Source organism: Rhipicephalus microplus, chromosome 2 (assembly GCF_043290135.1).
Source record: "Rhipicephalus microplus isolate Deutch F79 chromosome 2, USDA_Rmic, whole genome shotgun sequence".
NCBI lineage: Eukaryota > Metazoa > Arthropoda > Arachnida > Ixodida > Ixodidae > Rhipicephalus > Rhipicephalus microplus.
Genome location: NC_134701.1, coordinates 293,211,279 through 293,235,049, shown reverse-complemented (window position 1 = coordinate 293,235,049; position 23,771 = coordinate 293,211,279). Strand labels below are relative to the sequence as shown.

Sequence of the window (23,771 nt, the reverse complement as noted above, 5' to 3'; positions counted from 1 at the left end):
CCTTTTTCATCTGCCCCTCCCTTAGCTTGCAGGATAAGCAGTGACTGAGCATTGTGACGCACGTGTCTCAAATTCACATTTGGTGACAACATGGTTTTGTCTGTTCAACTAGAGTTCCAAACCATTTATGAACGTCTGGATGCGACACTAATAGAAAGAGGTGAATCCTTCTACCAAGACATGATGGGAGAAATTGTGAAGGACCTTGAAGAGCGAGGTATGCAAGGCCACTGCCATGGTCATACACTTTGCTTTCTGAACTTTTATTAGCCCATGTTTTATTGTCAGTGTTTAATTAGCCCAAATTGGGCTGTGCACCCTTCTCTTATTATATACCACCACCAACAACGAGCACATGTGTGCTTGTTGTTGTTGGTGGTATATAGTAAGATAGTTCTTTCACAGATAATATTACTAGCAACTGATAGTTGATCAGTTGTGTTTTTGCAAAAGAGTTTGATGCCAACATACGATTGCGGTTGCAATCTATCATCACCACCACCATCGAAGCTTGAAAGATCACCAAACTAGCAGTGGCAGCTGGGCGAATGTGTGTAAGTTCGTATTTGTAGAAAGTGCAGAAAAATACTACAACACAGAAACGAAGGAAACACGTCCTCTACTTTCCTCTGTTTTGCTTTCGTTAAATATGAAGGTCACGTGAATTTTCTGTACTGCTCACTGTGTTTTTATATTGGCATACTCATTGATGCTGTAGCTGCTTATAATGATGAATTGGAGCTCACTCCATTGTAATTGACTGGCAGCTTTCAACTGCCCACCTGTAATGCAATTCACATGATTTGATGCCTGGTACAATTCAAGGCTTCTGCCTCGCAACATCACATCTGTAAGTGTGGCTTCTTGCTCAACATGGTGGCTGTATAGGGTGTTTCCCAAGTGGTTTCAAGCACTGAAATGGCTTTGTGGTAAAACATTCTTCTGCCATACAGAATTTCTGAGTTTGATTCTGATGTGATCCCAGATCTTCATGTAATTTTTGCTAAGGTCACATCGGTTTTTCTATTGCACACTGCATTTTTTTGGATAGCATCAAAAAAAAGCACTGAAGTTTTCTACCTGGAAAGTTATTTATTATCTCATTGTCAAATTTAGTTCTTTGTGCAAGGGAAAATGGCTTGTTTTTAGCTTTCAGACATGGTCTTTCCGTTCGACTCAACTGGAAAGCCCTGGCTGAACTCAAGCTCATGTGCAGGCAGTGGTAGTGGCCTGCTTTATTCATTGATTTATTTATACTCAAACATTCTTATAAAAAAGTTGCACCTTACAAGAAAATACATTTTTATATCCAGAAAATTGTTATAAAGGCATATTCCAACACTATATCTATTGCAACACTATTATTCATATACTTTGTTATAACAGATATTTCGTTATATCCGGGTTAGTTATATCGAGGTTTGAAGGTATTTACCGTATTTACTTGCATAATTCTAGCACTCGCATAATTCTCACACTCTCCCGAATCATCAGCAAAAATATGTGTTTTTTTTCTGCAAGTAATTATCGCACCCCCAAGAATTGCAGGAGCAATGTGCTGGTGACACTAACGCATGACAGCCTAGCGCAATCTGCTAAGCATCATGCATATTATCAACACATGGAGCCTCAGTTCAATCCAAGCCAAAGTGTGTGGCGATAGGTTTGTACTAGGCTTACCTACTAAGCGTAACCGTGTAAGGATGCGACGTCCTCCACTGCCGCTGCGTGCGACGCTGCTGCGGCCGGGTTCGTCGTTTTCTCCGACACGGCGCAGAAACCACGCACGAGGCAGGAAAACAATAAGAATAAGTTTATTAACCCAAGATGCAGCACAGTGCGACACTCACGGGCTTGCAGGCCGTATAGGGAACTCCGCAAAACCGAGCAAGTACGCTTGCCTAGGGCGCAACGACTCCCGCACAAGGGCAGAAGTTGAACGCATGAACGAGAAGCCGCCTGCTGAGCAGCGCGTCAACCTCTCGTGGAGGCCTGAGAGCATCTGCTGCGACAAGCGAATCGTTGGGCGCAACATAGCTCGTAGGAGAGGAGGATGTCACGCGCTCCCATAGGTAAATGGCGCTGAATTGTGACGTAAGCCCACGAAGCGCGCCAGTGTAGCGTGCCCGGACATGCCAGCACAGGACGGAGGTGACTCGCCCAGACCAAGAGGCGCCCCGGCAACCATCTTGGCGAATGCCGGTGATCATACGCGCTCGGGCTACGCGGTCGGTGCGCGCGCGGCAGCTGGGGAGCGAGGCGCCAGGTAGGATGGCGTTCTCGATTCCCACAAGTGTCAAGTATGCGTTGCGGCATGTTAGTGCTAAAATGTGTAGCATATGTAGGTGTGTGTTTTGCCTATGTTTTGTTAAGGTAATGAAACGTACAGGGTTTGTACAGGTCCTTGAAATCCTTGAAAACCTTTGAATTTGAAAAATGCACTTTCAAGGCCCTTGAAAGTACTAGACTATTTCGCCATCCTTGAAAATTTTTGATTTACCTGAGCAGTGCACTCTCATATCGACATTGCGACCTCCTAAATGTGGTACATTGGTGTGTGAGCCTGTCAAACTCCCCATTTCTGAAGCAGTATTGCGGCGTGGGTGCGCATGATCCCAAAAAGTGCGTCGCCCAAGCATGAAGGTCACAAGAAAAGAAAGCAGACAGGACGAGTGCTGATGAACGTCTGTCATAGCTTGACACTAGAAGCGTGCTGCTAAAACAAACCAAGAATGGTGCTAGAAAAGAACACACATGTATTCACAAGATGAGTGTAAATTAACCACTGTCACAGTTGTTACTTCTTGGTTGTTGAGCAACGTGCTGCGAGTGTCAACTGTGCACAAGTTGGCACTCTTGATGGGGTGGTGCCATTAAATTTCAAGGCTAAATATAGCAAGCACCTTGTTTGTTTAAGAATATATTTTAAGTCACTTCCCAAGTGTACCTAAATGCTCTATCTCCTGAATGAGGCCCATCGCAAGCGCGTCCAACACTGACGTAACTGTATAGGAAAAAGCAACAAAAGTTCTAGGGACGTCACACCAGATCTGTAGTCAGCCGAGTTACTTACGGACTTCTGCCCCGTACATACCGGCAAAGCATCACGGCTGCTGCAGGTAGCGGCGAGTTTGGTTTGCAGCTGCTTGTGTGGCACATATGTGCGAGAGCTGACAATACTCAGCATGACGCCTGCAAAGCTTTGTGATCACGTTACTAAATCAGCTACACTGCTACGTAAGTGCACAACTCGGTCCCCACAAACAGGAACTTAAAATTGTCCATATTGAAAGGTGACAAATTATGTAGCGAAAAAAAATGAATCTTGGTGTGTGTATTGTACTTATTGGAGCTATAATTAAAGCTTGCAGCAAAGAACACGCAAGCCACAAATATTGTGGCATGACCCCTTTAAGGCCTGACTACAAATGCGCGTGGAAGCCCATCAGCGCTTAACTTTCCAACATGACATCGTGCCCTCCCTATGGAGAGGGTGCGAGAAGTTATTAAGACTACGCTTTTTTTTTTATTTATAATTGCGATATCCATATATTATAAGTGCCATGAAAGTGGCCATTTTTGAAAATTTTAGAGTAAAAAATATTAACTTAGCATGCCGCTTTGAGTCCTTGAAAAACTTGCAATAGGTCCTGGAAAGTCCTTGAATATCCTTGAATTTTTTCTTTGGAAACCTGTACGAGCCCTGAACGTATAACTGGGTGACTTCTACGTAAAGCAGGTTTCTCCCAAAGCCAGAGAGACAGACAGTCGCTCAAAGTTTCCGAAGTTCGCTAAGAAATGCTTCGCATTAAATACCGTATTTACTCAATTCTACCGCGCCCTCGATTGTAACGTGCACCCGATTTCCACGACGAAAAAAAAAAAAAAGGTAAGACATCGATTGCAACGCGCACCTGTTTTTCTCGCCGGCCCGCACGATCACACCACTCGAAAAAACGACTCTTTTCGGGAGCGTCTTCCATTTAAATATGAGGTACGGGGGGAAGCTTGTGCCCATCTGACGTGTAACAGAGCATTGCCGTCACTGTAGTTTTACCGTGGACCGATGTCAGCACGCGAACTTGCTTCGCCCCCTTCTTCTCGAGGGTTGTGGTGCCAGGCATGTCGAAGTAAAGAGGCGTCTGATCGGCATTCCTGATTTGCCCAAGCAGGTAGCCGTTGTTGTGCCGCAAGTTTAAAACGAACCTGTGAAAACTGTGAAGCTTTTCATCGTACTCCTCCGCAAAACTTTTCGCATAGGCCCGTTCACCTTCGGAGGGAAAAGCCTTTCCTCTTCATTAAGCTCCTTAGCCAGCACCTGCTCGCTTTAATCTGGCTCCGCATTAGACCTTTTTCTAAGGCTAATTGCATAGCCCACACTTGGAGCAGTTCTGTCGTCACGGGCCGCTGTGCCGCTCGCTGCTCAAGCACATACTCGCCGAGCAGCTCTTCAATTTGCGGAAACCGACCCTGCTGTGGTCCTCTGAAGCATTTGCGTGAAGCTTTGCTGTCGACAATCTTCTGCTTTTGTTTCCGCCAGTCCTGCACGCACGTTTCGGGAACTTTGAACGACCGCGATGCGGCCCGATTTCCGTCTGTTCCTGCACATGCAATGACTTTTCTTTTAAAAGCGGCATAGTGGTGCACTCGAGTTTTGGAGTCAGCCCTTCCATGCCGTCGATGCTAATGCACTACAAGGTGACGAACTCCTCAGCACACGTACGAAGTGCCGTACATGGCAAACACATAGGCAGAAATGGGCGACGCGCCATGCCGACGCACGTAGGGGGCGGCCATATTGGAAATGCCAATGACAATAGAATGACCGTATTTATTTTTTTTTTTCGTACTCGATTCTAACGCGCATGCGATTTATGAACCCGCTTAACCGGAAAAAAGGCGAGTGTTAGATTCGAGTAATTACGGTAGGTGTATTGCTGGTGATATAGCAAGAACATAAAACAAAACTGGCTTCTGTAACTCATTCGCTCTCAGAAAAGGTTTGCGTCCAGATTTCTTTTGAAATGCCGGCATGCTCGTGCTTGCTAGAAAAATAAAATAAAAAATGAAACAGCTATTACGCATGGAACCTCCTCCTCAAGAGTGCATAATATATTCATTGATCCCCACCCCTCCTGAGACGTCCCACTATTTTCGCAAGCACACTACTCTGCACAACACCTTTACAGTAAAAGCATATGGCACTGAAGGAAGGCGGAAATATCAGCATGTGATTTTCTGTGGACTGTATTCTCGTTGACACATGTATCTACGTACGTAATAATTACACTTGCATAATTTTAATACATCAACTTGTTTCTTCTTTTTGGGTATTCATCGTACATTTGAAAATCAGCGATCGAAGTGTACTTTGCTTTTTGCAGAGAAAGGAAACTGATCTAGCAGACAAGAACTAAATATTCGATAGCATTTGAAAGTTAAAATACATGCACAATTTACGCTACACGAATTCGATAACCTATACAACGAAATAATTTAGCAAATAACTATACCTTATCTAGCCACTGCATGTTTAGACCAAATATCTTACTTTATAAGCACCCTTGAGTGAGCACAGGGTGCTATGTAACTCTCATTGACCGTCTTAGCATCGCTGGTGTCGTCTGGCGAATATACATGTGCGGAGGGTTCTCCTTCAAAGGAGATAGAGGGGGGGGGGGGGGGGGTGCAACGCTGCGGAAGCTGTGCAAGAAGTTCAGTCAGAAATTTGTGTGACGTAGTGCTTCTCGCGCTTGGCTTTCATCGTTGTATACAGTTGTGCGAGATGAGCATGAACGCTCCTGCACAGCGTCGCGAAAGCCTACACATAAAACATCCAAGAAATGGGAATAAAGAAAAGCCGTATAACGAGGCATTTTTATCTATGACGTACAAAGCCCCGCCGCGGTGGTCTAGTGGCTAAGGTACTCGGCTGCTGACCCGCAGGTCGCGGGTTCAATTCCCGGCTGCGGCGGCTGCATTTCCGATGGAGGCGGAAATGTTGTAGGCCCATGTGCTCAGATTTGGGTGCACGTTAAAGAACCCCAGGTGGTCTAAATTTCCGGAGCCCTCCACTACGGCGTCTCTCATAATCATATGGTGGTTTTGGGACGTTAAACCCCACATATCAATCATCAATTATGACGTACAAAGCGCAAACAGAAAACTATATCATGTTTCAGATGCAAAAATTAGCAGGCTATTTCTTAGTGTGAACGCATTGATTGGAAGAAGTCTCGCTAGCCTTCACAGCGTTGCATTTGATGTATGAAACAGAGAAAAGATATTCGTAGAACACATGGACATGGGCTCAGAGGTATCGCTCCTATGTGGGTGCCGTCATAATCCCCTATGACTTACGAATATACATACTTCCCCGGCCGCCCTCCCACTAAGTGCGATGCTGAGCCCGATTGGGCTGCTACTCGCTGGTTTGTGTGTTCGTGTGATTAATATGGTATCTGGAATCGACTGTCGGCGAAAATGAAGATTTTGCTACAGCAAACACTTTGTGAGAGCTTAGTTTACCATATTTGAGGCAGTAGCACAAAGATGGTAAAAGCAAGATGGGAAATAATGCGAACCAGCTTCTTGATTATCCCACGTCATCTCTTATTTTAGGTGTCCCACGTAATTCTGATGAAAAGTTTTAGAAAGACCTCTAGCAGGTTCCAACTCCTCTATATTATGGAAGTAATCTGTTCAGCTAATCATGAGCATAGTGCTCTTTATTTAGGTAACCCTTTGATTGTAGTCGGAGAGAATGAAATTTAGCTAATAACTTCAGGATCCTAAAGTTATCTTGTGCTGAAATGTGCCTGGCTGTTTTTGTAGGGTAAGTTACATTGACTGAGGTTCATCAGTTTCACATGGATTACGCTAAGCAGTTCTGCGCAAGCGCAGTGACGTAACACGGCGTACACCTGGCACGCTGAAGGCCTGGAAGTCTTTGGAGTGACGTGTTACTAGTGGGCTGGTGCTTGTCTCGTGTGAGATCGCTCGCTCGCTCGCTATAGTTTGTCCGTCCATAGCTCATGCTACGTATATCCTGGCATAACCGAGCTAAGCCACTGTAATAATGTTCCTCATATGCAAAACATGCCAAGAAAAAAAAAAAAAAGACGCGCTCGCTCGATGCTAAATCAAGCCAGTGCCAAGGCCGCAACATCAAAAGGGTTAGAGGCCATGCCAGCGACTCAAACGCTTCGAAGCATTTGATTTATGTTATGTTCAATCATTGTTCCATGAACGTAGGTGAAAGAGACAGAAAGAGTGCGTTTGTGTATGTGCAAACGCACGTGTTTGCACTTGAGCGAAATGACGCCGATTTCAGTCTGCCAGCTGTCAATGGGGCACTTTTGGTCGTGTCGCTGAAACGACGGCAACACTCAGCTAATTGTAGGTGAAAGATGCTTTTCGTCGGCCGATTTTCGTCACCCTGCGCGACATGCAAGACGCGCGAGGCGACGCTGAAAGTACATGCATGCGCAATTTTCTCGCTATTTGCAAATGTGGATGAGTGGCGTCGTCTGGTATCTTGTTTTGATTTATTGGCAAGAAGGAGGGAGTGGAACCGCCGCCTTAAACAAAGCATATGCTGGCCAAAACGAGGAAATTCATTAAAGTGATTTAATTTGCTAAATTAACTAGAATGAAATTAATAACCTTTGATGCAATACATATTTAGAGAACAGCAGTAAAAATGGCATTTGTGGTCAGAAAATTGGCTTAACTGCACAGATTATTAGCCCTATGTGCAAATGTTGCTGTAAGAAAATAGCTACAGAATTTTCATAAAGCTTAGTGTGTTCAGTTTTTTCATTTAAATAAAGTTTTTTCATTCCATTCCATTCCATTCCATTAGTGTGTTCAGTGCGGGGGCAGAGCACGTACGTTCTGCCGAATGTCTTGCATTTGATTGAAAACAAATGGTCTAGAAAGTGCACAATAGTGATAGCACAAAACGTATGTACAATAAAACCTAATCATTTCAAACTCAGTTATTTTGAAATCATGCCTAATTCGAAGTATTTAGTGGTTCTGTATTTTGCAATGCAAGTTTGGGCAAATAATTTGAAGCAGTGGTCAGTACCAGTCCAGTTAATTAGAAAACTTTGGGGGCAGTGTACCCATTTCGTATCCTGATTTCACCACAAAACCACGAGAACGACAGCCCTTAAAAGACACTATGCATATGTACTGTAGCGATACTAATGAGTGGCAGCTGAAGTACCCCAACCTCGATACTTCCAGCACGAAAAATAAAATTGTAAAAAAAAAAAGGTCTTGTGATAAGCTGAAATGTGCTCTTGCGGAAAACAAGACGTGCTTCACTGCAACACAGTAATGACGCGCGAGCAGCATGTTACATGGTTCTCAAAAGGTCAGCATGTCATGATTTACCCATTCTTGGTGGAAATATAAAGAAATTAATAAAATACAGTCTGGCGGAATTCATGATGTATGCGAACCTCTGAGTGCCGGTCGCTCCAGCAATTTGCGCTCTTGCACTGTTGGCGGAGTTCTTGCTTGCTACGCCTACTTCGGAAACTCGGTTGGAAAGCTTCAGTGATCATGTTTTCCAGTCAAAACATCGTGAATTTTGTCACACTGTATATTATTAAATTGCTTAATTTACTAGAAAGAATGGGCGAATAGTCTCATCATAATGTGCTGATGCAGCGAGGAGCAGGTGGCACTTTGCCTGCGTGTCATTACAGTGTTGCAGTGAAGATATCTTATTTTTCGCAAGCACACATTTTAGTTGATCAGGTTTTTTTTCTTTTTTCTTGTTTTTTTTTTTAGCGGTTGCAGCAGCGAGGCTCAGTGTTCCTCCTTGTTTGCGGCAAAACTGTGACCTTGTATTGCTGGAAAACATGACCCTTGGAGCTGCAAACGAGCCAGCACAGCATATGACCAGCCCTGGTTATACTTTAAATGATTTCAATTTCCTTGCATGGCACTTTTTCTATTTGTTGTTGTTTTTAAAGCCTGCTTAATTCCTTAATTTCTCAAGGTCTCAGTAACTTCAAATTAACAAGGTTTTATTGTATTTGCAGTTTGGTAATGCAAATTATTCGATGGTACAGGTTGAAGCTAAGTGTAAAACGTGCAGACATAGTGCTTGTCTGCCATTGAACTGAACCTTGCTTCAGTGTAGTGAAGGTAGTGCGTGCCTTGTGCAGAGTTTCTGGAAGAAGACGAGGGTCGCAAAGTGATGTTTGCCAAGGACATGCCAGTTCCATTGACTATTGTGAAGAGTGATGGTGGGTACACATACGACACATCAGACATGGCTGCACTCAGGCACAGAGTTGAGCAAGAGAAAGCTGACTGGATCATATACGTTGTGGATGCCGGCCAAGTAAGTCTGTGATAGATCGGTGGTGCTCTCATTCTGAAACGACAAGGCTGTCTGTCGCTAAGATTTTAGGCCTTCTGCACACAAACAAAAACCACCAACAAAGGCTAATGCACATTGCTGGTTGTGCAGAGCGAGATCGAAGTGGGATAAGAAGGTTTCCGAGGCAGCCTTCCTTTTCTGTCCAGGGCGAGCTTTGATAGGAGAAAGGTTCTGTCGGCAGACACTGTATGTAAATATTGAGGGGGTTCTAACAGCCCCTGTATGGTTGTTTGTGTCTTATGGCACACTCACATCTCTCGAATTAGCCTCGTTTCGGTTTAACAGCCGTTGCGCGAGAGGTGGCGCTGTGCTTGTGTGGCTTAGGGTTAGCGCAGCAGCACGCCTGGCTGGAGCGACCAGGCGAGTGTACCGGAAACTATAGCAAGACTTTTTAAGATGTGGCAAAATCTTTTGTGAGCATTTCCTGTGGTGGGTCCACCGGGGACAACGCCACGGTTCGTTTCTCGTAGATCTGTCGTGGTGAGTCAAGATACCGCTAATGTGTTGGTGACACCTGTGGGGGTGCTGACACCCCCCCTGTAAAGTTGTCTGCGCCGCGTGGCGCACGTGTCTCGCCCCAGGGCGTTATTTCGGTGGTGACCACCACCGGGCGATAGATGGCGTTGTGTTCGCTTTGAGTACCGCTGTTGGTAGAGTGGTAGCGCCGGTGGTGGCCCCTGGCGGAAGGCGGGCTTTGGTGGTGGGCGAGCGTTGAGCGAGCTCTTCTGTGCGTGGCGGCTGCCGCGAACGGTTGTCTGTTGCGTGGGCCCCCGGTGCTCGGCACCGCGGGCTTCGCGCCGGGGTCCCACGTGGAAGGTCAGGCGTTGGCGACGCCGTCTTGGGTATGTGCTAGTGTGTTGAGTGTGTTAGTTTGTGTTTATCATGTTATTGTGTGTTTAGTGTGTCACTGTGTTATGTTGTTTGTATGGTAGCCTGTTAATTGAAATTGTTGTATCATTCGGCGGACGATATCGTCGTCTAAATTAGTTAATAAATGTATGTATGTTGTGTGCTTTGTACCGAACGTGTCCACTGTGTCCGTTCACTCCAAGAGCGTGGCGTGGCGGTGCGCGCGTTCGCCTCGCCGAGACCCCCACACTGGCGCCCAACGTGGGGCTCTTGGAGTATCGGACGACAGTTTTTGCGGTTCGGTACAGGGATTTTGTTAGAGCCGGAGTAGAGTAGGCCTAGGGGGGACTTCTTTGCTAGCGTCGGTGGTGTGCTTTGTTGAGAAGCGAGGGGATTGGTTTTGTAACGTGTTTCAATTTGTCGGCAGGTTGACTTTCTATTTTTTTTTTGCTCGCAAGTGTTCTTATTTTTTTTGTTGTTAGTTTTCAAAGACGTTGAATTAGGACGAGAGCCATGCGGTCCGCATCCTGGGGTGAGCAAGGCCTAGAGCACGTGGTTTGTAGGCCAGGCCCGAAGCGAGTGAGTACGGAAGCCTCGTGGGTGGTCCGATTTTCTGTAAATAGCTTCTTCTATCTCTTTGGGCTCAGGGAGCCGGGCGTCGTTGCTGACTTGTATTGCGGCTCGACGCCGGGGCGTCGTGACACCGCCCGGGGCGGTGGACGCCGATCGCTCGGTAAGCTGCTGTGTGCGGCGAGCGATAGGGCCACCTCACAGAGTAGATGTCTCCTCGCGGCTGCCTCTCCTGCGCCTAGGCTGGGTGCTGGGTGGATGCCGGTTGTTGCCGAGCGACTCATTAGGCCTAAGGCTCTGCGCAGCCGCCTGTCGCACGTGGCACAACTAGGTGGATCGTAGCGTTGAGGTGTTGCGCTCTGCTTCCCTCACTTTTTTTTTCTTGTGAGCACAAGTTAGAAAAAGTGATTTGTGTTTTTATTTTGATGGGCGTCTCGGCCGCCACCGATGTATTAGCTAGCAGTACTAACCACCGTACCACGTGGCTGAAAAGCCTGAAGCTTCCTCCCCTGGGCCGCGCTCCTTTGTTTCTTTCGAGTTTTGTTTTTTGTTGATGTATTCAGCGGGAGGGATGTCATCCACGGCCGGCTGTCCTGCGCATCGTCAGCGTCGCTGGCCAGGAATGCGGTCGTGAGGTCGGGCGATGGAGATGCCTGGGACCTGCGCAACTGCCTGCAGTCCGGCGCCCTCGCGAGTGCTGGTCGCAACTGGAAGACGTGTCGGCGCTAGCGACAGATCGTCGCGCCGATGGCAACGTTGCTGTTGCGGGGCCGGTACTGAGGTGAAGTCTAGCCGGACAGTGCAGCAGTGTCGACCGGCGGCGGTGTCGTGGTGCAAGGACATTGTGGTCGTGCGATATTATTTTTTTGTTAAAGCTTGTGTAGCTATTTTTTGATTTCGGAGTATGGTTTGATTTAAGGTTGGGGGAATGTGGGGGTGCTGACACCCCCCCTGTAAAGTTGTCTGCGCCGCGTGGCGCACGTGTCTCGCCCCAGGGCGTTATTTCGGTGGTGACCACCACCGGGCGATAGATGGCGTTGTGTTCGCTTTGAGTACCGCTGTTGGTAGAGTGGTAGCGCCGGTGGTGGCCCCTGGCGGAAGGCGGGCTTTGGTGGTGGGCGAGCGTTGAGCGAGCTCTTCTGTGCGTGGCGGCTGCCGCGAACGGTTGTCTGTTGCGTGGGCCCCCGGTGCTCGGCACCGCGGGCTTCGCGCCGGGGTCCCACGTGGAAGGTCAGGCGTTGGCGACGCCGTCTTGGGTATGTGCTAGTGTGTTGAGTGTGTTAGTTTGTGTTTATCATGTTATTGTGTGTTTAGTGTGTCACTGTGTTATGTTGTTTGTATGGTAGCCTGTTAATTGAAATTGTTGTATCATTCGGCGGACGATATCGTCGTCTAAATTAGTTAATAAATGTATGTATGTTGTGTGCTTTGTACCGAACGTGTCCACTGTGTCCGTTCACTCCAAGAGCGTGGCGTGGCGATGCGCGCGTTCGCCTCGCCGAGACCCCCACACACCGCATTAGCCATATCTTGTATAAGCGTTATGTGGCTCGTTTGATTATGTTGTTGGCTTGTGTATTGAGATATCGTATACGATTGTTTGACATGTCACTAGTTATTGCCAGGATGAGCTGTCAAAATCGTTGATGTGAAAGCAGAGTGAATAAATGTACATGTGTAAATATGCCCGACGACATGACTGTGTGTTTGTTCTGAGACCGGCAATTTTTTCAGACCCTACAATACTGCCTGCACCGTGTTCATCCTTCTGCAATTCATCGTTGTCTAGGTTGTTTCACAGTTGTTCAACAGAAATGCAGGCTTATGAAACTTATGAAGACAGGGACAAAAAGAGAGAACCCATACAATGGCTGCGTGTGTTGCTTTCTCTTTTCTCAATCTTAATAAGTTTCTGCGCTGAATGTAAGAACATGTCTAACCAACAAGGCCAGAAATACGCTCAATCCAAATGTGACTTCTGCTCCAAAATGCACTTGATTATTCATTGAGCAAAAGCACATTCCAGTATGGCTGTCTTATTGGTTTTTCTTTTTGTTGATTCATGCCTCGTGCAATAGCTCATCATTGTACATATTGCGTTTTCAGGCACAGCATTTCAACACTGTGTTTGCCTGTGGACAAAGGGCTGGCTATGTGGACATTTCTAAGGTGCGGTTAGACCATTGCTGCTTTGGTGTTGTTCTGGGCGAGGACAAGTAAGTTATTGGCTGCTTTATGTTAGTTTTACAATCTGCAGCATTAATGTCAAAGGATAAAATTGACATTATCTTAAACTGTTTTATTGTTTATGAAACTTGATGGTGATGGCCAAAATGCACATGGAGTGTTTCCAAAACTACCATTGTCGAGTTCACGTGTTTGCGATTGATGAAGTTCGAGAGCCTGTTAGGCTTAACGCTTTAATTTCGTGCAATGTCTTGCTTGGCAGTGCCTCCCTCGTCAACTTTTTTCAAGACTTCCGACTTTCGTCGTCAGGTCAAGCGAGCGTAGGGGCTGCAAGTTGCCATTATCAAATGTTGCCACCACAACATTCAAAATCAGACGTGGAAACACGTGTGGAATCAACCCACAGCACCTTGGCAGGCTAGTTAGTTCACCATGCTAAGTTTGAACAGCGCAACTGGACGCAAATATAGCAGATCACGTACACACACGCACAGCGCTGTGTGTGTGTTTGCACATTCTTTTCCGCCTGCGTCCAGTTGCACTGTTATAACTTCAACCCAGCGCGTGGTTGAAGCACTGACAAATCACACACACAAAAAAACCTAGTCAACCAATGCAATCAATATGATGCTTCAGCGTTGACTGAACAAGATTGCTGCTTAACAAGCTGTGGTGCTGTGGGCAGTGGCAATGGCGACAACCGCGTGGTCTAACAGCTGTCTTGGGACATGAAAATTTCCCCATTTCATTGAAGGCTCTCGACTGAAATATAACTTCTAATTAACCAACGCTATGGGCTTTTTAATTTCGAATTATTGAGCACTTCTTTCTATAAGCCTGCATGCAAAACTGATGGGACTACTTGTTGACACATAATGTACTGCACAAAAAACGCATGGAAACACGAAGTAGTGAAAAAGTACAGACAAGCACAGACTATCAACTTAAGCTTTATTGCAAGACCAAGGGAATATATAGATGAAAGGATAAACAGCAAAGGGGGCAAAGGGGGAGGAGAAAAAGGCACGAGAGGCCGAAGCAACAAAACCTAGGCCACATCAAAAATAGCACGCACGTGATACAAAACCAAAAAAGCTCAACTCCTTATCGTGTATGGCCACAGAGGGAACACTGACGCATGACTCCGAAATTTTGTGAATATGCGCAGCCTCAATAAGGTCGCGTGCACTATGGTTTTTATGCCGAAACAGCACAGAAGTGTAATCAAAGAGTGGCACGCAGCCACATTCCCTACAGCGGGCTGCGAGATGAAGGCCGGAGTAGCCTTTCAGAGAATCGAAATGTTCTCAAAGTCTAGCCATTTTTCTTGTTCACTTCTAATGAACAGAAAATTCAAGTTAAGCAACTTCAAATTATCCAGAACGGACTGTACTTGCCATTGCAGTGAAATCTGTTTGCACTTGCAAATATAGTGGGTACTTGTAATTGTTTGAAAAGGCGAGCTAACATTTTTTATCAATTGCAAGATTTCTGCTCATTCTGAAAAAGTTTTCGTGTAATTGACTCCACATGATAAATACTCCCCTAACTTCATAGAGAAAAAAAAATTGCATTTGAGTGAACACTTTCTGCATTCCCATGGGAAAAAAGCTTATTGTGAAGTTTATCACTGAAAGCTAAGGGGTCTAGTCAAGCCTATATTATGCACATTTCTAATCGCGGTGCAAGCACCGTGATGACAAAAATTGTACTGGTAGCCATGCTGTGATGTTAGTGTGGCATTTACGTTCTGTCATAATTGAATTGGCAGTGCTGTCTGACATGGTGGTTGCATGCAGGAAAAAGTTCAAGACACGCTCGGGTGACACTGTCAAATTGGCAGACCTGCTTGATGAGGGGCTGCAGCGTTCAATGCAAAAGCTGCTTGAGAAAGAGCGAGACAAGGTGAGTGACGATGCTTCTCTCCGAGGATTCTTGTCGAGCTGTGGAGCAATGTGGATAGCAGCATTCTCCATAGCTGGAAGCTTCCTTCTTCTCTGCTGTGCCTTTTAATTTAAAATTCAGCCCAATATGAAAACAAGTTAAGACTTACACGAGTATAGTGGAACCCCAATTATATGACTTTCAGGGGGCCACACAGAATCGTAGTACAATCCTGGCGTCATATATAATAAAAAAATTAATAATATAGGTAGTGACACTCAGCCTTGCTCCCCAAAAAACAGGTACAGACCGCCTGAATAAATTCACGGCACGACCTTATGCTTCTTTAAGGTAGGTAGATTAAATTATTCTCGCTTTGCTAATGGTAGTATTACTTAGTTGAAAAAGGTGTGAGCGAGTCTTTTTTTTCAACTTGAAGAAATCAAATCCTACAAGCATTTTTTTCCTGATAAATTGAGTCCTAATATCGCCTGTGCGTGAAAACGAAACCGAAACCGCATTGCCAACAGCCTCCCGTGAGAAGAGTCGGATGTAGTGCTATTGCCTTTACATAATGACGATGGACTGTGAGTTAGCGTGGATATGGTGGCTGCCAAGGACTTTTCAATAAATCTTACTGTAGTGGAGCCCGCCTGTACATACTAATGGGCCACAGTGAAGCTACACTACATGTGCGGTGGCCATCTTGCTATAAGCCAGATATGGGACCCAAAGTGCACTCGCCGTGTCTCTGCATCGTGGTTTTTAAAGACGATGGCAGACACTAAGGGGGAAATTTCCAAGAATAAAAAGGCATACGGTAAATATGAATACAGTCTAATTTACTCTGTTTCTTTTAGCGTTTTCCTTGCAAGCATGCACACCCACGGAAGGATATATGACTGGTAAAAAAAAAAAAAAAGCACACGTGAGATCTGACCTCACTTTCTCAGCACTCATTTTTCTGTTTATTTTATTCTTAATGTTATGCAACCGTATGCGTATGTGGAGCTCGGCCAATTTTTTTCTGCGTGGAATATAAATGTCATTGTCCAAAGCATCACACTAAATGACTGAAAAGTATGCTCATCAAGGCTATTATTGAGAGCCATTTATTTTATCAAGACAAGCACAAAACATTCATAACCAGTAGGTGTGGCTTTGCATGTATGTGCTTCAAATATGGGTATTCAGCTTGCAGTAGACACTATTTCATTAGCTTTTATACAGCTTTCCGATACCGTTTTGTTAACTAGGTGCTCTGTGCTCCTGTCAAGGGGAATCCTAAGTTGTAAGTTTAAGTCAATGAGCATACGCACATGCAGTCCATCATCATGCATTCCAGTCCCAATGTCCGCATATGTATAGACTGCTGATCAGGCACGTAGCCAGGATTTTTGTCCAGGGGGGCCCAAGGCCTTATTGTTCGAAAGAAAGTACTTTCATGGCAAATAGAAAGAAATTTCCCCGGGATTATAGCAGGTGCTTAATTATTAGAAGAAAATGAGAACAAAGTGGAATGCAGGACAAGAGGTGAGTTAGTAAGCAATGGAAAGCAAATTTTGACACTGCAGTAAAGCTAGTGCGTGTGCACGAGAAAGAATGCATTCCTACCAAATGATCTCAACCAAGAAGGCCCATACAGTCAGTAACGAAAAAACCAGTGGCAACCAAAAAAAAAGGGGGGGGGGGGGGGTGATGAAGGATTGCAATAGAATCAGTCATCCACTTAAGCATGTGCAGCAAAAAAAAAAGTACCGGACGCTTTTTCTGCTGACGTTCTCACACTCTGACTTAACAACAGGCCTGCGAGAAGAATGGGAGCCATTTTATGATAGGAATTTTTTAACAAAGAACTCACACATTTGGGAAAACAATTTTATTGGACAAAAAAGAACTATAAAACACTGATGCTTCCCTGACGCAGAAAAAGAAAAAAAAAGACGCAGAAAGTTGACATTAATTTCAGCAAGCAATCTTAAAAAATGGCATTGAAAATGGTTTTACCATACAATAAAGGTTAGTGCAAAAGAAATAAACTAACATGTAGTCTGGCCGAGGAGAGGGGTTCACGCTACATTTTTCATGCGTCGCGGTTTCTTCATAAACACAGCGATAACTTCGTCGGCACTGACTTGTATTTGGTGAATGGACATTATGGCCAGATCATCAAGTCGCTCCTCAGTCGTCCGGTTCCTCAAATAGGTTTTTCCTCTTTTCATTGTCGAGAAGCTGCTTTCTGCAGTGGCCGTATACTGACTGAGAGCATTGCCAGTATATTGAGGAGTGTGTGAACGATCGAGAGGAGGGCTTTGTGGCAATCAGCTAAAGCGTCCGTCGCGAGCGCGGCAATTTGTCCTGCATGGCTTACCATTTAGTTTTCCAGATTGCACATTCACCTTTTAGTGCAAGGTACGAGATGTTGTCATATTCGGTAAAAATTGAAGGCTGGCTGGCACGGACACAAATTTGCTTTTGGAGGCGTGCTTTGGCAACACAAATTGCAAACTTTGCAGTGTTTTTCGATGGTTTACAAAGTGCCGTTTGAGGAAAGCTTTCAGGTCATCTATGTACGGAATAAACAAGGCTCGCCTGTAGTACTCTTCCGCTGAACTATAATCGTATATACAGTCAAATCTCATTAATGCGAACTCGAAGGGGCCCGAAAGTTTTGTTTAAATTAAAAGCAGTTCAAAATAATTAAAGCTAAATGAATAGAGGGCTCACCATGCAGTGGCGCATGTGCATTGAGCTAACGCACGAGGAGGAAGTTTCAGAAGACTTTCATTTATTCACAAATCACAGGCGATCCGTCATTAATTGAAGTGACTGGGGATGCGCATCTGCACACGTTTGCCTTGCAGCGAGTCAATCAATTTCGTGCGCAGTTTCCAAGGCATTTCTACTTTGGCTTTAGCATTCTCCTGGCAAGAGAAATTGTGCGTGACAATGTCTAGTGCCGACACTCTCTAAAGAGGACAACGACTGCGTCTCCGCTGCTACCAAGTGTAGCCAGCACATGATGAAAAAGGAGGTGGTGGTAGTGGTTAAAAGAGGAAGAAGGCGCCTAATTTCTGCAGCTCGGTAGGGAGCACGGCGCAGCGCATCTCCACGAGGAGAGAAGCAGATTGGCTTTGAAAGAGAACCAACACTTCGCGACAGCTTCTTTTTTTTTCTCTCTCTCTCTCTCTTCATGTGTGACATTGACAGAAGAAGGGTCTCTATGGGGCAGGCACGGAAAAGGAAGAAGCGTGGCACAGGCGCCTCGCAGATCGGTATTTGAGAGTGAGCAAACATTCCACCGAAGCCTTTTTTTTCCCTTTCTTCTTTTCGTTATTCACACGCAGCGTTTAGGTGTCAGAGGTGCCGCTGCGTGATTGGTCGTGGTGCTGAGAGCATTTTCGGAGCACGGTATGTTCGAATTAACTGTTGCAAGTGCTTGTGCATTCTAATTAGAGGGCATTTTCGCCCATTGGAATACACATAGTTTTGATGGGACCACAGCATCAGTTCTAAGTAACTGGAAGTTCGAATTAAATGTGTTCAAATTAATGAGATTCGACTGTAGCTTGCGTGGTATCTCTGTGTTCATACGTATCACCAGTGGAATCTTGCGCCTCGAACTCCACCGCTCTGTCTTGACAAAGAAAAAATAATTTGTGGAATTCTGCCTTCACGTTCGCTTGTATCTCTTCCAGCTTTAGTCGGCATCAAGTCAACCTGCTCCAAAGCGACGCTCATGTCAATAGATGGGCTTTGCAGATACACAGACAAGTCGTGTATGAGGCCTAGGAATGTCTCAATAACAGCAAGTCATATAAGAAAGTTCGGCAAATAGATTCATCGATGGAGGCAATGAGCATTGGACGCTGTTGCTTTGTCACGGAAGGTGTTCATGAACTCTTCAAGTGAGCGAACAATCTCGGAAAGCGCATCTCCGTACAGTGCAACTGAATCCTCACGTTTAACCCACCTCGTGTTACAATATTGGCACAACCGGCCAAATGAATTTGTAGATGCTTTTAGGTGGTTTTTCGGACTGCTGCAGTTTTGGGTGACATCTGAAAAAAAGTTCACACTTCACTAATTGTGGCAAAAGCCTGTCGAATGTTTTGGACAGCTGAGGCCTCGCTCAAACAAAGGTTCAGATGTGCGACGAGCAATGCATGTACAAAGCCATTGGGAAGTCGTTCCAGATGAGCACCCTGCACACTGTCAAATGCCTTACTCATCACCGCTGTTCCATTGTATCCTTGGCCTCTCATCATGTCCAAGTGCAGGCCTAGATTCGGCAGCTCCCTTTTCAGTGTGTCAGCCAGGCTAGACGAACTGACGTCGTCAACAGCTACGAAGGAAAGGAAATTCTCCAGAATGCTCAAACTAGTGGGATCGACATAGCATATGTACAATGAGAATTGCTCGGTTTGGGAGACATCCATTGTTTCTCCTGCCAGCACCGAAAAAAATCTAGCCTTGCTTACCTGTATGACAAATTTATCTTATATAATCTTGCCAATAATTCAAAATAACTTCATTTTGAATGTGCGGGCTGGAGTAGAGAGCATTGCTGGCTGCTGTGTGTGTGTGATCGGCCAAAATGGTGTCTCCTTCTTTCGTTCTATAACGTAGAAGTGCCCTGAAGTTGCAGTCGTTCTGTAAGGATTTCTCGAAAGAGGGGCGCCTCAATTTATTATCACCTCTCAGCGCGAGGTCCTGATGGCCACGCAGTACAACTGTCTTTACAATTACGCGCTACTTTGCCTTGTCGTTTTTGAGCTGTGGGGTCTCGACGAGGCAAGCGCGTCCCCATGCTCTTGAAGTGAACGGACACAGTGGACGCGGTCAGTACAAACCAAACAAACACATACATTTATTTAACTAATTTAGAAGGACGATATCGTCTGCCGAATCGATACATCAATTGTAATTAACACGCTAGGACATCCTTACACAATAACATGACAAACACACTAACGCACCCAAGGCAGCGGCACCAATGCTTCACCTACCACGAGGGCCCCCGGCGTGCAGGCCCGCGATGCCACGCGCCGAGGACCCACACTAGAGACAACCGTTCGCGGCAACTGCCACGCGCAGTAGAGACTCGCTCAACTCTCGCCTGCCACCAAGGCTTGCTTTCGCCAGGGGTCGCTGCTGGCGCTACCCCATGATGATGATGACGATAGTGGTGGCCAACTCTCGCGAACACAACACACCTACCGTCCAGTGGTTGTAACCCGAAATGCGGCTTTTGGCCGAGATACGTGCACCACGTGGCACAAACAACTTTACAGTGGAGTGTCGGTACCCCCGCACAGCTCACCCTTTGCTTGCTGATTTAGCTGTACCTGGACACTGCTTGATTTTCCTCTGGCGACTCTGAGAAAGAATTCCGTGTCAACCGTTGCTGTCTTGTGGTATTCAGTTCGTGCATGATTCTCGAATGTCTCAATGGCATCTTTCACTTCGTAAATGAAACTGTTACAAGGTTCATACATGACTACCCGCTCTGCTCTTACGACAGAAAAGTACGCAGGTTTTGCGGAAAGCTGCCTTCCTCTCATGAGAAAATGCATGCTACCCATATTGCTGCAGCCAGGGAAACTAAAGTGTGCACCCTTTATTGTTCTTTTCTATCGAGACTTCAAACTTGTAGCTCTGTGGCAGCATCCATTTGTTTGAGTATGCCCATTTTCTAATGTGATCGCCTATATCAGTGTTATTGACAAACATTCCGATATCATTATGACAAGGAGGGCTGACAGCTATCAAACCATCTGCAAGGTCACATACAACAATCAACCAGGCATCTCGACCAACTTACTTGGCGAGGTTCTGTTTGCTTGGGATTATACTCTGACAACACAGAAGTGGGGTACAGCGAGCGCGCCCTCCTTCCCCTGGAGGTCTATGACACTCTTTCCTCCCTTTCCACCCTCTTGGATTCTCATTCTTGCCGCTGGGCTGTCGAGCCATCCGATAAGTGGGAGCTGCGGTCACTGGGTGCTTCAGGGTTCTCCAACGGCTGGCCATATAAGCTAAAGACTATTGTACATTACTCTCTTCTTCTTCCCTTCTTCTTCCTCCTTTTCTTCTCAATCCTCATGAGATGTAAATAAACCTCCGTCTGTCCTGCAAGAGTACGTCTCCTCACTACAAGGAATGGGTCCGGAGACAGGCCACCTAGCAGCCGAGACCGGCCGTACCTGGTCCCAACCAACTAGAGGCAGCGGTGAGATTCTCATGACCCTCGAGCCCCAACACCCCCAACATCGCGGAAGATCGGGAGAACTGGAGAAATTGAAGTAGCGCCGTCTGATTCCACAGACGAATCTGTTAAAAGGATGTGGCCCTTTCCCTACAGCTTTTGCTGGGCTATGCATAAACGAATCATGGAGAAGCTTTCTTGGCTTCCCGGCCCGGGCCCAAGTGCGGCGACATAGGCATGGAGGCATCAATTAGGGAAGTCTGTTGCTCAAGGGACAGCGTGGTTTGTTCAATCAGAGGAGACGTGTTTGATGATGTAGGGCTGTCTGTCGGACTGTTGAAAAGTATCAATAGTTGATGCCGTGGGAGCAGTGACAAGTTTTCAAGAGGGTCGCTTAGGCGACATGTGATTGCCTTCTACTATGAAAGAGAGCGAACCGTCAGTGCTGCTGTCTGGGTGAAGTGAATCGTCAAGCCGATGAATATGATAGGAGCTTTGCACAGACCAGCGTAACAAGGCCCAGATAGCCGGCAGCGGCTGGCGGCGGCATGTGCGGCATGGGTGCCTCCGCAGATCTCGTGCTGAGCCGTGACGGACAATATCCGTTCCCTGTGCCGCATTATTGGTTACGCGGTGCTCTCCTGGCAGTTACTGTACTCATAGCAATGTTTACATAACTTTTCGTCCACCACGGGGCTCCAACAGTGCATAGAACAAGTACATACCCATGTGTCGGGCGGCGGGTGACGCGAATGAAGCATTTGAAGTGTTCAGCGAAATTGGATTAGGCACCATGACGAAGCGAAATGACGGCAAACGCCTTGTAGGTCAGTGACGGTTGTGTAGTGCTCCTGCTTGTGACAATGGACGAAACTGTTGTGCCCAGCAAGACGCAATGAGGACCATGTGCACATACGTAGTTTCGTGTTCAGTATATGTTCAGTATCAACTTGTGTGTGCGTATTAAAACACCTATTCCGTTCCGCTTGTTATTACTCACACCCAGCATTGTAATCTCAGTGTTAAAGCAACCGCATTTAAGTGTCACTTGAACAGTGCTCAAAGTCACTGTGGTCACATAATTCTGAAGCCGGTGAGTTTCACGCGGAATACGAGCACAGTGGCCTTGCGCCGCATGAGCCGAGTGGTTGAATGCAACCGTAGAAGGCGCACGACTGATCGTGTTGTCTGTACAGTTAATGCCATGAAAACACTCACCGTTGTCAGTGCATCTTGTACTTGCTTCGTTGTCGGCGAGCTGTTACTCGCTGTTAATACTCTGATGAAATGAATTCGCGAAGGTGTCGCGCTGGCCCAGAGGGTTGAGCTCGTTTCGAATCGTCACGGCACGCACGCTGCGCAGCCCATGTGCTTTCCGAGCTGGAGAGAGAATCGCGCCTTCTGATTTACATTTGGATAGGAGAATTCGCCCAGTCAATATAGCCGACTTCTGGCTTCACCACGGCTTCACAATGAGTGACGTCAGGGCCTCTCCTAAGGTTTTCCTTCCTCTATGCTGTTCGGTATGTTGTTGCGGGAAGTTCCTCCAATACATGGAGATCCGGCATTAAAAAGATTGCACTCCAGTACTGAACCAAGAACAGCATACGTGATATGAAGTTCACGGCCGCAAGATCACCAACGACGAAGATGGCTTACGTGAGACAGTGTACTGGCAGTAAAGATCGCGTCAGAAAGCTGTAAACGTTCTTAAATTTACAGGTGAGGTAGCAGACGCGATATCTGTAACACGCTCGATAACGGCGACGATTTTCCCAACAGGAAACTCTTAAGCGTTGTTGATAAGGACGGCATTGCACATGCTGTGTTGAGCCGCACACAGCCGGAGTCATGCTAGCTGCGCTAGTTCACTGTAGCCGCGTTAGCACTGGTGCAAAGGCTTGCTTATCTGTCAACAAGGCAATTGCCCTGCTCTCTTAATAAAGGAGTGCTGACATTATTTTGAGCCATCAAAAAAGGGACGTTTTTCGTTTCCTTGGTATGGAGTGTTACCACCCTCCACACATTGGAGTCTGCCAGCTCGTATAAAATATATATATTTTTTTTATTTTAAAGTTTTCTCACTGTGCATCAGCTAGCCAGCCACACTGCAATGGACATCATTCCGACAAGTCAACTGAGTTCCACTGAGATTGCGAACTCTGCGTCCTGCACGCAGCCACGCGGTCAGTCAAAAGAGGCGTGCTGTCTGAACAGGTGCAAGTACTCGTCACCTTTCTGCTTCAAAAAAGCTGCTTTGCTGTGCCATCTTCGGTGTAAACAAACGTACACTGAAGGCAGGGCAGCAAAGTGGGCTTTTCCAAGCAGCAAGCGCATGCACATCTCCTCACTGGCGAGCATCGGCTATGTAGACGACGCCAGGGAGCCAGCTACCCTAAAGAGACCCGCCGTACCCATTCCTTCACAAAAGTAAACCAACATGGGGGTCCGGAGAATGATAGTGAGCGAGTAGGAGGGCATAGAAGCATTTTGTAGAACTTGTTTTGACAAATGTAATCACACTAGGCCTATTTCATGACGTGACATCGAGTTTCACATCAAAATAAATTAAGATTATATGCAAAATAAAGAGTAAATGAGTTTCAATTCGCAAACCAACCATTTATATGGTGTTGAAGGTGACACCTCAGCACAATATGCGAGCACTGA

At 46.1% G+C, this 23,771-nt stretch overlaps 1 protein-coding gene across 1 annotated transcript in view; it reads left to right on the top strand.

Annotated features, from left to right (window-relative positions):
• Positions 1-23,771, top strand: part of ArgRS (arginine--tRNA ligase-like protein) — a 90,262-nt gene that overhangs the window by 34,547 nt on the left and 31,944 nt on the right. Inside the window, exons 7-10 of the mRNA XM_037429319.2 lie at positions 113-217; positions 9,186-9,364; positions 12,929-13,038; positions 14,809-14,914. Coding sequence (XP_037285216.1) covers positions 113-217; positions 9,186-9,364; positions 12,929-13,038; positions 14,809-14,914 — 500 coding nt within the window. The remainder of the gene's footprint in view (positions 1-112; positions 218-9,185; positions 9,365-12,928; positions 13,039-14,808; positions 14,915-23,771) is intronic.